This window comes from Nicotiana sylvestris, chromosome 12 (assembly GCF_000393655.2).
Source record: "Nicotiana sylvestris chromosome 12, ASM39365v2, whole genome shotgun sequence".
Taxonomy (NCBI): domain Eukaryota; kingdom Viridiplantae; phylum Streptophyta; class Magnoliopsida; order Solanales; family Solanaceae; genus Nicotiana; species Nicotiana sylvestris.
Genome location: NC_091068.1, coordinates 77,363,154 through 77,380,420, shown reverse-complemented (window position 1 = coordinate 77,380,420; position 17,267 = coordinate 77,363,154). Strand labels below are relative to the sequence as shown.

The following is a 17,267-nucleotide window of genomic DNA, read 5'->3' as shown; positions in this document are numbered from 1 at the left end:
TGTTCCTTCGACATCTTCTACCCCGAAGCATTGAAATATCACAGTAAGCGAACCACCTATAGGAAAATCCTTATACCACTATCAAGTCATATCGGGCAATGAGGCTGATGCTACTACCGATACAGAGAAAGACAAGGACTTTCGAACTTTTGATCCCTTTTGCTCCGTTCGTTACGAGCTCGCATGCGAAGTTTTGGCATGTCAAGTCTCTTTTCTTCAACTCCGCTTGGTGATCGCTCTGGCTAATATAGATAGGTCCAGAGCTAGCTAGTGTTCAGAAGTCACTTAAGAGATTGAATATATGACCTATAAATAAATGTACATATTTGATGTGTGTATTATACATATTTAATGTATCATTTGTGTTTTAGATGTATCCAAATATATTTTATGTGTATTTGACATGAAATATTTTTTGAACTTCTCCATGTCATTGCAAACATAATAAAATATAACGAATGGCAATTAACTATTGCTGCTACGATTATGCATATTTTCTTTAAATGTTGTCCAGTTATGTTCTCATTCTTTAGTGAGGAAGCACAACGGAGAAATTTTCACTACATGTGAAGAACCTCTCTTAGAGCCAACGACACTTGACTTTCTATAATTAGTACATGCATGTTTTAATGTGTCAACAGTGTGGCTAAAAGCAAATTCAATTTGTATCAGCAGAGCGGTGAAGAGCTAAAAGAAAAACTTGGTTATATGATATAAGTGACACACAAGAAATATATGGGTACGAGTTGACGATAGCCGAAGCATGCCATATGTAAAAGATGGCCATGGAAACTTTAAATTCCTCCCAGATGATGAATGTGGTACAAATAAAAGTCAATTTCTAATGATGCATACCAAGGTATGCAAGGATAAAGTATGTGAACTTAAATGGGTAAGTGGGAAAATACTAAGTAGGCATTTGGACATAAGAATTGTAAAATTCAAACAAATGGTGAAAAAAAATTTCAAAGTGAAAATGGTATTTGAAATTAGAGTTGTGTTTGGACATAAATTTCAGTTTGGGTTGTTTTTTAAGTTTTGTGAGTGATTTGAGGGAAAATTTTGAAAAACAGCTTTTGCAGTTTTTCAAATTTTCAAAAATTTCTAAAATGCATCTTCAAGTGAAAATTGAAAATTTTATGAACAAACGCTGATTTCGAAAAAAGTAAAATATTTTTTTGGAAAAATCTTCCATCAAATTTTATGTCCAAACGGGCACTTAAGTCAGGAGATGTACAAAAGGCATAATTTTGGAGGTTACAAGAAGCAACATATGTTAGAAAAAAAAAAGACGTTGAATGATAATCTAGAGTTTGTCTAGTCAAGGTATATCAGATTTTGTTTTTTTGAAATGGTGAAAATTGAGAAATTCAAGCAACTCTATATGTGCCAAAAAGAGCAGTTAACCTGAGATTGGACGAATCTTTATGATCTAAGAAGAATAAATATTGAAATAAGACATGGAGCTAAGTTAAAGCTTTTGACAACTTGTACATATAATGTGCAAAAATCTCCAACACAAAAGAAGAGTGTCGAGCTAGTGGGGAACATAACTCAAACATCCTTCTACTCCAACCCAAAAGAAGAGCGTTTTGGATATTCTACACAACTGAAACGTAAAGCAATGCTCATTCTGGAAGCCCAGGAATTAATTTTTGAACTGATAAGCTACATAGATTTCAAAGAACCTAACGCCTAGTGAACAGTTCTAATTTTAGTATTAACAGACCATGTTACAAGTTAAATATGTAGAAGTACTGATGTCAAAGATTCTCCTGGTATCTGAACCAAAAACAGATGAAGGAAAAAAGAGGGCATGAAGAAAAGAAATCCCTCACTAAAAGATGAAAAAAGATGGATAAGACAATGGAGTTGATTCAGGAAGTGTGTTGCCTTTTTGCATTTGGTGGCAGCATTTTACTAGAATCATCTGATGAGGTTGATTTGTCACTAGGTTTGCTAACGGTTTCATCAATCCCCTCTTCTGTATTCATCTTTCTCTTCTTTGCTGCAGATTCAGAATTATCTTTTCCAGTTTCTCGGCTTTCCTCTTTCTGCCTGTCTTGCACACTATTTTTCTCTTTCCCTTTCTCTGGTTGAGGTCCAAAATCCGATACAAATAATGGTGGTTCTCTTCCACTCAACCGACAGAATACTTGTTCAACCGTTTCACTTATTTCCTTTCCTATCCCATTGTTATCCAAAATAAGCTCCCAAACTGATTTAGAAGCTTTCTCAAGCACTGAAGTCCTACAGGAAAATAGGGCAAGCAGAGATAAAAAAACCAAATAAGGGCAACCAAAAAGAAAGACAATTTCATAAGACAAGCACTTATTCTTTGCATCCTAATCTTAACATTGACTCAAACGAGAACAGTGACCATCTTTTGTTCAGCAAGGTCTAAAGCATTTAACATAGGAAAAAGGCATTGACGCTCTGATTTTCTGCAGCTGAAAATTGGTCAATTCTCAAATGAGATGACATAGGAAGATGTTGTGGGCATAATTCTAGAATAAATTAAGCAGAACAGCGCAAGCAAGTAGGAATTTTAAGCATCATCACATCCTAAGAAGGATGCATGAGCATCTCCAGGTCCTGGTAAAAACTATAGAAGCAGAATAAATCTGACAAACTTGCATATTGGACAAGATTCAGTTTCCTACCAGTACCAAATATTCTGGCAAAAATGGACAACGTTGAGTAAGATCATAGAATTTTCAAGCACTAACTATAAAGCGGCAGAATCTCCAACAGCCCACAGCAGACATCTAATATCAAGATCCCAAATCCATTTATTTAAGAACTTCAATACTACAACAACAACAACAACAACAACAACAACACCAACAACAACATACCCAGTATTATCCCACACCGTGGGGTTTGGGGAGGATAGTGTGTACACAGACCTTACCCCTACCTTGTGAGGATAGAGAGGTTGTTTCCAATAGACCCTTTATTTAAGAACTTCAATACTACAGCGCAAATACAACCGACCAAACACTTAACTGAGATGTAACACAAGGTCAAGGGACTTCCTTGAAATGCCTTTTTACTCTTCCTATAGATTTAGTTTTGATCATTTTTTACTCTTCCTATAAGTTAATGCACAATAAACCCACAATTACATGTACCAATGTAGGTATTTCTGCCCCTCAGCCAAAATAGTGTACAACAAAAAAGTATGCCTCAATTCCAAGCTAGTTGGGCTCGGATTTATGAATCCTCAATATCATAAACGCTCTATTTGGGTCCATAATATTTCAACACTCCATACTTAAGGATTGTCTCAACCAAAATAGTATAAGTAAAACAAATACTCATTGATTTCTAGGTTTCATTCTAAACCTAATCGGACACATCCGGAACTAAGCGGCCAGACACAAGGGGAGAAACTTGATCAGACACATAACTTACTATATGGACCACATATTATAAGTATAATAAGAAACATTTTTCCCCGAATATCTTTCAATTCAATCTTCTAAGAAGATTATGCAAGTCAGTCAAAACCCCAAGTTTTTATGTGAACAAACGTAGTGAAAGTCAAAAAAAAAAACATCAGTTTAACTGTTAAATCATCTAATGGTAAAGTTCTTTCAGCATGCCTGACTTGACTTTCCAATTTAGGTTTACAAACTCAATTTCAGGGCCGTGTTGAAAGTCGAGAATCAATGCAATTCAATGTCAGAATGTTTTGAGATCTTTCTATTTATTAAGACTAATCGTATAGAACATTCTTACTTTCTTGCACAATCAGGAATCTCCTATTTAGATAATTTGTTTCATATAATAATAACTCTCCTTGTTTCATGTAGTCTAACCTTTCCTATTATCAATCTGAACTCCTACATAATGAGTCTCTCATAATTTAGGACCAGTTTGGTCAAACTTTCAAAATCTACTTATTTTTAAATGACTTCTTTTCAAATAGTTTTCGAAGAAATACTACAGGAGAATAGCAGTTGGTATTTAGCCAAATCATCTGAGAAGTGCTTTTGTCAATATTATAGAAACAATTTGTGTTTGGCCAATCTTTCAGAAAAGTTTTTTGAATGTCAATTTTTTTACAAACAAAAGAACATGTAAAGATTCACTTTACCATTATTGTTATTATAATAAATACTCTCTCCGTTCCAGTTTATGTGAACCTATTTCCTTTTTGGTCCATTCCAAAAAGAATGACTCCTTTCTAAATTTGGAAACAATTTAGTTTAAACTTACAATTCTACCCTTAATGAGAAACTTTTATAACCACACAAATACTTTGGGCCCCTTTTTGACTTGTTTAGGACCACAAATTCCAAAAGTCTTCATTTTTTCTTAAATTTTGTGCCCAGTTAAACAGGTTCACATAAATTGAAATGGAGGGAGTAACAACTTTATATATTCATTAGGAGAGACTTTAGTTGAGGTTGTTTTAATTTTATCACAGATGAATCAACTCAAGGAGTGATAGTTTGAACAATATAAATTTCTAATAAGGGTTTCTTATTCTAAATAAAATACTTTTCTACTTTGAAGGAGAAGCTACATACTTTTCCTTCCTTCTTGCAGTAGAAAATATTCGACTATTACTCATTATCACTTATCTTTTCCAAGGCCAAACAACTGTCAAGGCTTTGGTTCAACAGTAAGGAAGTTACAGAGCGAGATGTCTTGTGTATGCTTCCCGAGTTTGAACCTTCTTGATGACTAAAGCCTGATGTTTAAGTGAGAGTAGGGCAAAACGGGTGGGCTGCCCCTGCTCCCTGGACAGAACCTGTGCGCCAACTAGGGAGCGGCCAAATAACCCACAGGGGATTTCTTAGTTATAAACAAAGGTATTTTAAATAAAAGCATTTCAAATTTTCCAAAAACTTGGTTAACCAGGCTATCAATATGAGAATTTTCTCTCACTTCTCTTTTTGCGTGGCCTCAAAACCTCTGTGATCTAGGTATAGACTTAAGTAGTTTCTGCATGCAAACAGGTGGCTTTATGACTTGTCCGACCAAAGTTTCTCATTCTTAATTTTACTACTCTTGTGTCTTTGGATGACCATTCAAATGACACAACTCTTTTTCCAAATGTTCATTCTGGCATCACCGTTCACAATTATGGTCATTGTTTCGATAGGATGCGTCATGTTGTCCCCGACTGACACATCAATGTGCAACAGATAACATCTCATGTCAGTATTTTACTGCTAGCCTATCAAGTTATTGGTATGCCAGTATAAGTTTATTGACATATCAAGTCAACAATCCATACTTGTCCAAATCAATGATGTTCGCGGTCCAACAACATATATCTGATAATCAGTGTCACATCGCCGTCAAGCGGCACCTCAATATCCACCAAGCACCATCTCGCTATGCAATCAACAACCACACCATTTCCAGTCAGCTATTCCATCATTATCCAATCACCGATAGTAGGTCATCAAACAGTAACTTTTTTCCGCATGCTCGACTGACTTCTAATTTTAATTTACAAGCTCACATTGTTTCACTTGCCTGAATTTTAGGAGGCATACTAAAAGTCAAGAGAATTAATGCAGTTATATAATAGAATGTTCTAGATTCTTTGTAAGTGTTAAGTTAATAGATAGATTTCTTTTTCTAATTGTATCACAATTAACAAACTCACTATTCAGGTAATTTTTCTTATTTGGTAACTCCTCATTTCACATAGTCTAAACTCTTTTTTTTTTCTTTCTAAGTAGTCTAAAGTCTAAACTCCTATATGTTGTTCATGTAATGCAATATAAGAATTTTCTCCCCCCATTTCTCTTTTGAAAATTAAGCATGCATATGTCAGAAGTTCTAAAGTCATCGGATAAGTTTTTTATTAACCAGAATCAAATGTTAAGTTACTAAGGATCATCTGACAATTTTCCATTGACTCCTCGGCTGATAAAGGCTGCAGAGAGCCAGTGAGTAACTATATGCTAGCCACCTTCAGTAGCTATAAGCAATGCATCTTCAGTAGCTTATAAGCAATGCACAAGTCCCAAACAGAAGGGGCTGGGGGCAGAAGCTCTTTTTAGTGAAACCAATTGAGTCCTACAGGCTATCAACAAACATTATATCTAAACTTTTATTTCCCTTTTGTTGGTACCCAAAAGATAACTGATGGTTTTGTGCATTAGAGTAAGAAAGATGCTGAGAAAATAAAAGAAATAAAAAAGAGGGGTGGGTCCACTGACTAAGTGAGTAGTTACCCAATCAAAAGCCGGACTGGGGTCATGCTATTTCAAAAATACAAGCACATAATTGCGTACTATAGCTATTACATATACATTTATAATACTCTTATTGTTGCTCACGTCCCCAGGTCTTTAGTCTAGTGATAAGAGTGCAACAAGTGATGTGGTGGGTTATGCACATGTCACGGGGTCGAACCACAACTCAATAAAAACCTAGTATTTAACAGTAGAGGGAATGACCCATTATCTATCGAGTTTTGAACAATGCACCACGAGCCCTCGTGCATTTCTAGGTTATGCAAAAAGAAAAGGAAAAAAAAAAGCTCTCAACGCTCACTGGTAGCATAGAACGATAGCTCGTTATGTGTCTTTTAACCAAGTAACTGCTTCCCTAATCCCCAAGAAGTTGCAGACCCTGGTAAGCTTCCATATTAGGCTGTTGGATACAAATAAGCTCCACCACACGGGTGAGCAATACAATTCAAATACATACTCATCGTATCACAAGTACAGGCTCAAGTCTTAGCTAGATACAGAATCCAATACTTTCCCATATGTATTGAAAAGTATCAGATTCTGTACTTGGCGAAGGCTTGAGCTCGTACTTGTGGTACAAAATAAGAGTACGTATCTAAACTAAAACATAAACAGATTGACTTGCTCATCCGTATGGTGGAGCTTATTTGTATTCAGCCAGTCTGAACGTTGGGGTTGGCAGCATACTAGGAACCCTATCTGCTCAGGGGTTAAGGGAGTTATTACTTGATTAAAAGACCCATAATAAATCATATTTTTGTTTTACGAGTGAACACTAATGAGAGTATCATTAATGTACTTGTAATAGCTATTGTACATAATTATGTGCACTTGTATTTTTGAAATAGCATATCCCTGATCCAATGATTGGGTAACTACAAATTAAGCAGGTGGACTCACCCCTCTCGTTTACTTTTTCTTTTCATTTGTTTAGACACAGACATAGACGAGGCAATTGAGAATTAGCAGGCACACTTAGAAGATGTCCTTATGTGAGCTCATGTTGCTTCGTGGAGGCTCTTTGATTATTTTGTTTATTTGCGTTATGTAAAGATTGATTCTAGAGTTATGCCCCATGTACTCTAAAGTCCTAGTTTGGGGTTGTAGTCAGTTTAATGGTTTTGACCCTTTGAGGCATTATAACATTAGTAATGTTGTTTGATATTTTGGTTTTGACACTATAATTATGTTGTGCTTTTTTAGAAGGATATTTCTGATTGTTGTGTCGGAAAATCATATCCTTAGCTGATATACCGGATAGCCCTATAAATAGGGGAGACTATTCATTTTACGTGTTGAATGGATAGCCCTAGAAGACTTGCTTGGGGCTTACTCCCTAGGTGCCGGGTCGTAACAAATATATTGAGATTTAACAAGTCCAAATTCCCAAAAGTCCTAATAAAATGATTCTTTCAGTTTCAGTTCGTGTTGTCAAATTGAACTTCTTGAGATAATGCAGAAGCCAAAACAGAAAAAACAACAAACAAACTTCTCAAAAAAAAAAACTTACTCAAGTTCTTGCCGGAGTGCATCAAATAGCTCTCTTTTGGTCTGCTTTTCAGCACCAGGAGTGTTGAGAACCCTGCTTTGCTCAACCATCTTTATGGTGGTATTTTTGAGCTCTTCCTATAATATCACACACACAAAAAAACGTAGGAATATGAATGTAATGACAACAAATAAGGGGATGATACATGTTTACGCGCAATGGATATATCCTCACTCACATACATACATTAGCTTTGAGGTGAGTAATGATTTTCAACCTCATGGAATCGATTGTGCCGTCGTTCATCAAAGTCCCCATTACATCTTCTGGCGTTATCACTGACGATGACGAAGGTGATGATTCCATCCTCAATCACCTGTTCAATTTATCCAGAATCAGCTAACTATATACATAATCCAATACCACTAACAGAAAATATATACTCCAATAGATTAAACCAAATTAGAAAAAATTGATATATTACGAACAATAAGATCGATGAACAGAGAGATAAGAAGTGTTTTTTTGATGCCAGCTTCAGAATTATTATCCTCCGTCAAATGTCTCAAAAGGTTGCTGGTTTTTACTTTGTTTTTTGTCACCTAGCAGTTGAGCCCTAGAACTCCGATTCCGGTAAAGTTCTCTTCCTCTTACTTTCTGGCTTTATCAAGCCGTTTAGACATAGATGATATTTTTAAATATTGAAAAAAAATTGTAAATAAATGTTTAGTTGAAACTATTTTGAAGGAATATTCTACTTCAATTTCAAATAGTGTATGTGAAAATTTTAACCACAATTCTTTGAAACACCAAATTTAAGCAACAAATTATAAAGATGTTTAGTTTTTCGATACGAATCATATAAAGTTTGAAAAGTTTTGATATTGTTATAAAATAAAGACTATAAAGTAAAGACAAGTATAGAGAGAAAATGATATATTATTCGAATTCAAACTGATGTACATAATGAACTGAAATCTCGATTTATAGAAGAAAGGAAGCTGCTGTGTAAGCTACTACTATACCAGATATGGATAATCTTTTACTGAGAGCAATGTTTATTCATAACGGAGTACTGAAATGATAAGCTTATTATACCTGATATGGATAATCTTCTACCGGGGGTAATGTTTATCCATAACTGGGTACTGAAAGGATAAGCTTATTATACCCGGTATGGATAATCTTCTACCGGAGATAATATTTAGCCATAACTGGGTACTGAAAGGATAAGCTTATTATACCCGGTATGGATAATCTTCTACCAGGGGTAATGTTTATCCATAACTGGGTACTGAAAGAATAAGCTTATTATACCCGGTATGAATAATCTTCTACCGGGGGTAATATTTATCCATAACCGGGTATCGAAGTGATAAGCTTCTTCAGGAAGCTTATTTCCAATAGAGTACTTAAATAGATAAACATATTTACGGTGGAGTCCCATATGGATAAGCTTCTTCAGGAAGCTTATTTACAACGGAGTACTAAATGAACATCCATAATATAATATATTTATAACACTCCCCCTTGGATGTTCATTAAAAGATAATGTGTCTCATTAAAACCTTACTAGGAAAAACCACGTGGGAAAAAATCCTAGTGAAAGAAAAAGAGTACACATATTTAGTAATACGCATAGCTGACTGCCTCATTAAAAACCTTATAAGGAAAACCCTGTGGGAAAACCTTAGTAAGAGAAAAAGAGTACAGCGCGCATTTTACTCCCCCTGAAGAAAACCTTATTTCAAATATTTGAGTCTCCACATTCCAATCTTGTATACCATATTCTCAAAAATTAATGTTGGTAAAGACAATCTGTTGGATTGTCACTTGAACTAATTTGATGCACATCAATATCACAATTTTCCCGAAGATCATGTATGTAGAATAATTCTGGTGAAATGTTCTTCGTTCTATCTCCTTTTATAAATCCTCCCTTTAATAGTGCTATGCATGAAAAATTATCTCCGTATAATATTGTGGGTCTTTTATCACATTCCAACCCACATGTTTCTCGAATGAATCACTGATCTCAATCATATGCACTCCCTGCTTGCCGGTTTGAAATCGAGCTTTATGAGTATCGGATAAATAACCTGCATCTGCATTACCAATACGATCTGCACCTCTTTTGTTAGCATTAGCAAGATAAATAAGTGCACCATCTACACCGAGATAGAGTATTTCAGGACCAAGGAGCTCCTCATCTTCTTCTAGAGGTTGGAACGGATCCTTATTCACTTCAAGTGATTGAATATTCATTGGTGTACTTAATGGGTACACTTTGTCCATGTAAAAGTATTTTTAAGACCCTCTTGGAGCTCTTCCGGAGTTCCAATAAGATTTATGTCACCAACATAAACAGCAAGTGTAACAAATTTTGATGACATTTTCTTTATAAAAATACATGGACAAATAACATAATTTATGTAACTTTCTTTCAGCAAATATTTACTGAGGCGATTATACCACACGCACACAGATTGCTTTAAACCGTACAAAGATCTTTATAATTTGATCGAGTACATTTCTCAAGACTTTGAATTATATGCTTCGGGCATTTTCAATCCTTCAAGGATCTTCATATAGATTTAGCCAAATAAGTCATATAGGTTAAGACTTGTATCTAAATGGTATGACATCTTCAAGTGTCTGGACTGCTAGTCCGATCCTCACAATCTTTTACAATATTGTGCACTATATTGTATTAAATATATCGTCGACGATCATTTTGTGTCAGTTCCGAAGCGACATAACTTGTGGAGATCTCATCACTTTCTTTATTTTCAGGTACCTGAACTTTTTCGGGAGTTTCATGAAATGTTATGTCGTGGGCTCTTCTAGAGCTTATTTCCTCCTCATTATGATCATTTTGATCATTAGCTCCTACTATTTTTCAAGGATTGTTACCTTTGGAACCGATTGGTCTACCACGCTTCATGCGTACAGTAAACTCTATCCTTCAGGGACTTTAATTTTAATAGGAGCATTTGCAGCTGAAATATGATATTTAATTTTGGATCAGCAAATGCTTCTGGCATTCGACTTGAATTATCTTCTAAGTGAGGATCATGATAATTCGATTCATATAGCATATTTTTCAACTGTTTATTCCATCCCCCAAATGTTAGAAAAACTAACATATATCCCCAATCATCTTTGGAAAACATATCTTTGTGTATTATGGTAGAGAAATTAATCATATACCACGCAACAAAAGATAGTAAAAATATTTGGTTTCTGATCCTAAACCAATTGTGAAGGGAGTACTTATCATATATTGTTGATCTGATGCATACAAGTGCTGCTATATACAGTTTAGAAAATCTTAGACCAACACATGAAGTTTTGTTCTCATAAGCAATGGTTTAGCCATTAATAGGAGGTATTCAATGCTAAACCAGCTTGGATATAAACCAACATTATCAAGATGAACTGTCTTGATTTCATAATCTGAAAATTATGCTCTTAATCGAGAAAAGCAATTCCAAATGCCAAACTGCAGGTTGACAATAATTACACATGTAACCATCTCATATATGCACCTATAAGTGGTTCACATGATAGGTGAACGGGCCCATATTCACCTTTTATATATTTCAGAATCAGGGGTCTTAGTCCCAACTTTAGCTGGTATAATCAATTCATTATGAGAACAAGCAACACATGAGAATTCCTGAAGAATCTTCTAGTTCTTTAGTATATGCTTATCTGAATTCTCAAATAGCTCATTTAAAAATGGCAAATGAAAACTTCAAGTTTATCATGTCATGTGCTATCTCTTAGTAAACTTCTGGTTTACTATGGCATAAACTTTTGCTTTAGTAAACTTCTGGTTTACTGTGATACATGATATAGTACAAATTAAAGAATAAGGCGGGTAACTTCTCACATACATATTATTTTACCCCCTATGATTGTGGAAACATGAAGATTATCAATCTTCCAATCATTTGTAGTCTCAATATGATAGCCATTTGTATTAGTAAACTTCAGGTTTACTACAACATATGTTTTGACCATAATCATATAATATGAATGACATATTTGTATATAAGCTCTTCGAGAGCCTTCATTTATTATCCACAATCTAATATTTATCTGGCACTACTGGTGTCATGTATTCTTTAGGCAAACATTTAGCTCTTCAGGAGTTGTTGATACATTTTGTACTATCAAATATTGCTCAGACACTGCTGGTGTCATGAGAGAAAATCACAATCAAATAAACAATGTAAAACAATTGTTTAAGCACACGAAAACTCCTCTTCATAATATTTTTCCACTTCAGGAGGCAATTTCAATTGTGTTACTTCTTCAGGAGCAAATTTAAAATATGAAATATTGAGTATATATTCTCTCAATTATATTAACTCTTCTGGAGGTGAATTGTAATGTATTCACATCAAAAGCGCGTTCATATTTACTCGACTTATTAGTATTGTCACATTCACTTCAGGGAATGGATTAATATTATCAAAAGTTCTCATCCTTCATGAAATCGAACATAATTATCTGAATGCGCATTAATCACATCAAATTGTGATGCCTCAACTTCTTTTAAAATATTTACTACTTTAGGAGCAAATCGAGGCGTGCATTTAATATATAGAATATTTATGTAGCTTATCTTCAATTGTAACCATAGAAAGCCTAAATTATCACTTCTGGTGATCATAGGCATATACCACTTCTGGTAGTTAACAAAATATAATTACAATGATATATATGAAATATAACCACTTCTTGTGGTTGTATATTTCTTGCAAACTCTTCTAGAGTTTAAGTTGATCTAATAATGTTATCCATATTCTTCAAAATGACATAAACAAGATATATTATAGTAAACATCATTATCAAATCATAATATTTCTTTATGTACAACAATTACATAACCATATTATCTATTACAAATAACAAAAATTAAAATATTTACATTTCTACAGATTCACCACCGATTACATGACTTGTTTCTCCTTCTGGGAGTGCAAGGTAATCAGTTACATCCAAATGCATGAAGTCTAAATTATCTTCAGAAATAAAATTTGCTTCAGCATTTTTCTCTGTTTTCTTTAGGGAGGCTTGATAAAGCTCAACCAGGTGCTTTGGCGTACGACAGGTACGTGACCAGTGCCCTTTTTCTTCACATCTATAACATGCATTTTCTGCATTTGATGCTTGCACCGCTTCATGCTTTTGTTCCTTCCTTTTCCACTGCTGGTGGTGAGGAGTGTTCTTTGGTGCATTATTATTACCATGATTAGAGTTTCTTTCCCGACCACAACCATGACCATGACTGGGGCCACGACCTTTTCCACGTTTAGCCTGGTGGAAGTTCGTCTCATTCGCTTCAGGGAATGGACAAGAACCATTAGGTCGGCTTTCATGATTTTTCATTAATAGCCCATTATGTTGCTCGGCTATAAGAAGATGTGAGATAAGTTCAGAATACTTTTTAAATCCCATCTCTCGATATTGCTGCTGCAGGAGCATATTCGAGGCATGAAAAGTGGTGAAAGTTTTCTCCAACATATCATGATCAGTAATATTATCACCACATAATTTCAATTGGGAAATAATTCTGAACATAGCAGAATTATACTCACTGATAGATTTAAAATCTTGTAGCCTTAGATGAGTCCAATCATATCGTGCCTGTGGAAGAACGACCATCTTCAGGTGGTCATATCTATCTTTCAAATTATTCCACAGTATGACTGGATCTTTAACAGTAAGATATTCCATTTTCAGGCCCTCATCAAGGTGATGGCGTAGGAATATCATTGCTTTGGCACGGTCTTGGTTTGATGCCTGATTTTTGTCTTTGATGGTGTCTGCCAGACCCATCGCATCAAGATGAATTTCAGCATCAAGCACCCAAGACATGTAGCTTTTGCCCGATATATCCAGGGCTACAAATTCAAGTTTAGAAAGATTTGACATTATTTAGGAAAAGAAAGTTCTTACCTCAGATACTCTCAAAATATTTGCTCGAGATGGCAGAGTCTCGTGCTGATAACGTGTTATAAAATAAAGACTGTAAAGTAAAGACAAGTATAGAGAGAAACTGATATATTATTTGAATTCAAACTGATGTACATAATGAACTGAAATCTCTTCTATTTATAGAAGAAAAGAAGCTGCTGTGTAAGCTGCTACTATACTAGATATGGATAATCTTCTACTGAGAGCAATGTTTATCCATAACGGAGTACTGAAAGGATAAGCTTATTATACCCGATATGGATAATCTTCTATCGGGGATAATGTTTATCCATAACTGGGTACTGAAAGGATAAGTTTATTATACCCGGTATGGATAATCTTCTACCGGGGATAATATTTATCCATAACTGGGTACTGAAAGGATAAGCTTATTATACCCAGTATGGATAATCTTCTACCGGGGGTAATATTTATCCATAACTGGGTACTGAAAGGATAAGCTTATTATACCCGGTATGGATAATCTTCTACCGGGGGTAATGTTTATCCATAACCGGGTATCGAAGTGATAATCTTCTTCATGAAGCTTATTTCCAATAGAGTACTTAAATAGATAAACATATTTACGGTGGAGTCCCATATAGATAAGCTTCTTCAGGAAGCTTATTTACAACAGAGTACTAAATGAACATCCATAATATAATATATTTATAAGAGATATTTATTACTTATCAAATTTTGGTGTATAAATTCATTTTTCTTGTTTTTAAAGAATTACGTCGAATCATCAATTATTTAAATATTATTTTGCAAATATGTTGTACAAATTTATTCTTCAACTTAAATAAACTTATCAAAAATATTTGTAAATTATATCCAAGCAAATATTTTCCCGTAAAAGATACGAGATTTCCCTTAAAAGGAGATATTTTATATAAATAGTTGATTATATTCATTATTTATTTTTGGCAGAACAGTCTCTTAGACACTTGTACTTGTTTCGGTTTGTCATCTCAATCCCTATAATCTACAAATTTTCATCCAAACACTTTAACTTGATCAATACCTATATTTTAAACCCCTCTAATCATTGACTAAGCACATGTGACAACAAAATGGTTGAGCTGAATAATACGAGTGTAGTTCACGCGGACAACGAGCGTGAATATGACATTTTTATTTACCGTGAAAATGGTAATAACAATTAAATTTGTTGATGGGACTCTAAAAATATGTGATCTATTTTTGTGCTAGTTTGTTAAGCAGTTGATGCTATGAATATGAGATTTAGAGACAAAATAAAGTTAGGGAGGGAGCTATAACCAAACCGATAGGCCAGTTACTTGGGACCTCAGGCTTGTCGATTCTGGGCCTCGAGGTCGATTCTGGGGCTCGGCCACGAGCTATTGAGGATAATCGGTGTAGGGCTAACAATTACACTAAGATCAATAAAAGCTCTTTATGGCCAATGATAGGCAACAAATGATGAACAAATATGGAGATAATAAATGAAAGCAATAATATCAAGAGAGAGTATATGAGAGAGCAAAGAGAGTGTTATTCTATATTTCTTGTGGAGCAGTTGGAGCAACAGAGTATTACAAAGTGTCAAGGATCCCCTTTATATAGGAGGCGAAATCCCAACATAGTACAAAATAAATTAATGATAAAGAAATCGGGATGAGACAGCTGGCTAACTTCATGATGCAGGCTCAGACTAGCTTCAGACTAGCCTGACAAATTTTGTTGGCCCTGGCTGCACCCTTCAGGAACTCCCCATATCTGTTAGGGTCACAGCCAGCGTTATCCTTGGGTAGGGTGTCGATGGACCTCAAGGGAGGGTACATGGTCCGTGGTCTCGAGCCTTCGAGGTGATCTTCCGATATGCCTTATCAACGAGAAATTGGTTTCTTTGATTTCACCGTATAAAGATAGTCCCCGCGTTTGTTAGAGAGGAGCGACAAGAAGCGATTTTGACATCTGACTCTTCGGACTTCCCATGATGATGTCATACTGATGACGCAAGCCTCCATGATTACCGAAATGGTCCATCGTTTCGCTTTTCCAAGATCATTCAACGTATTGCGGTTTCTCATTCTCCAAGCCATAATATCGCCGTCGGTTCAACTCCCAGGGACACATTAAATGTGCCTGTGGTTACGTTTTTTGAGGGCGATAATGGCGCCGTCGATTACGTTGCCCCCTTTCTATAAATGGGGGCCTACTGGGATCAGCCTTTTATCCAAGTACCTATCCATTTCTCCTTTCTTGCTATCTTTATTCTTTGTCGTTTACCATGTTTAAGGCCCATGACCTCAAGATTGTATGAAGGTACTTCTATCAGGCATGCCATGGCCTATCTCCTGGACCTTTTCTGGTCGAGCGAGATTATGCTATTTTTTTTGTTGTTGTTGTTGTTGCTGTCGTCGTTGGCTCGGGACGACGAAGCAGAGGGTCGATTTCCTCCGACCCGAGGAAATATTTGGATTATACACCGCTGCTCACGCTCCTACCCTGGCCTGGTGCTGCATTTCATCCCTCGGGTCTTTTCCCAAGGGATAAAATGGTGCACCAACCATTAAGCTCGCACGGCATGATGTCGTGGAAGGTGGACTCGGAGCGGCCGTGCGAGTAGGGTTGAGGCCCACCGATTCTTCAACCTTTGGCTTCGGCGGACTATGTCTCTTTTTTCTGCCTCTTCTATATCACCTTCTCTTCTTTGCCTTCCCGCTTTCCTCTTCTTCATATTCACCCTTGGAGATATTACTCTGTAGGATTGAGCTGGGAACCTAGAGGAGGTGGCGGATGAAGGTATCACCGTCGAGGATGATACTCAAGGGGGTAGTGCTCGGAGATGCTGATACCGAAGATGAACCTTCGAGAGTAGATTAGGTTCTAGGCTTCCACTACATATGTACTCTCTCGGTTCTTTGTTTTTGTATAAGGACCCCTCGTGGGCTTTTATAATCATATGTAAGGTCCCCTCGTGGGCTTTTGTAATTGAATGTTCATGAAAACAAAGATATTTCCCCAATTTGTCTTCGATGCTTACTATATTCTTTTACGTTTGTGCGGACTCTGAATACATGACTCTGTTTGTTATTGCCAATATCAAACCCAGGGGATGAGTATTCTTTCTGGCCTTTGGTCGATTAATATAGCCTTGCGCGGAACCTTTTGTGATCCCTTGGATCGAACCAGGATCTGCCGATGAACTCGGGTCACCAGGACCTTGACTTCGAGTAGAAAGTAATGTTTTGGGGACTTGAAACCATGATTTATTACTTAAACTCCGTGGTAACCTTTGAGAAGAAAATTGCTCGGAGGCCTGTGAATAGTAACTACCTTTGATCTCTCGAGGACAGTCCCCGAGCGGAGGTTTGTTCAAATTCGGACCATTTGGGAACTTGCTTTGGGCTTAGAGTAAATATCCTTAAGGCACTGTAGATAGATCTTGAAAGAGGGTTTGTTCGATATTGGATGTTACCCCGGGGACAAGACCATACGGGTGGAGTTTAAATGCTTATTTCCTTGGAGCCTGATTCCCTTTTGACAAAAAGCCCCCAAGGTCGAGTACCACCTCGAGTCTTGCAATGATGTCATTG

The 17,267-nt window shown here is 36.0% G+C and overlaps 1 protein-coding gene across 3 annotated transcripts; it reads right to left on the bottom strand.

Annotated features, from left to right (window-relative positions):
• Positions 1 to 1,467: 1,467 nt before the first annotated feature.
• Positions 1,468 to 8,403, bottom strand: LOC104228686 (uncharacterized). 3 transcript variants are annotated; one of them, XM_009781206.2, is made up of 4 exons: positions 8,301 to 8,403; positions 7,960 to 8,089; positions 7,735 to 7,850; positions 1,468 to 2,250 (listed from the first exon to the last, which is right to left on the bottom strand). In XM_009781206.2, the coding sequence occupies exons 2-4, from the start codon at positions 8,077 to 8,079 to the stop codon at positions 1,878 to 1,880; spliced, it is 609 nt and encodes a 202-aa protein (XP_009779508.1). In that variant the 5' UTR covers positions 8,080 to 8,089; positions 8,301 to 8,403; the 3' UTR covers positions 1,468 to 1,877. The 3 variants fall into 3 exon arrangements, with proteins under 3 accessions (XP_009779508.1, XP_009779507.1, XP_009779506.1); XM_009781205.2 differs by having other exon boundaries at positions 8,198 to 8,333; XM_009781204.2 differs by having other exon boundaries at positions 1,764 to 2,250; positions 8,202 to 8,358.
• Positions 8,404 to 17,267: the final 8,864 nt, after the last annotated feature.

Coding starts and splice junctions, on each gene's coding strand:
- LOC104228686 (XM_009781206.2), bottom strand. CDS start 8,079: ATGGAATCATCACCTTCGTCATCGTCAGTGATAACGCCAGAAGATGTA. Junction 7,851..7,959: donor TTACTCACCTCAAAGCTAAT/GTATGTATGTGA, acceptor GTGATATTATAG/GAAGAGCTCAAAAATACCAC. Junction 2,251..7,734: donor GCACTCCGGCAAGAACTTGA/GTAAGTTTTTTT, acceptor ATTTTCCTGTAG/GACTTCAGTGCTTGAGAAAG.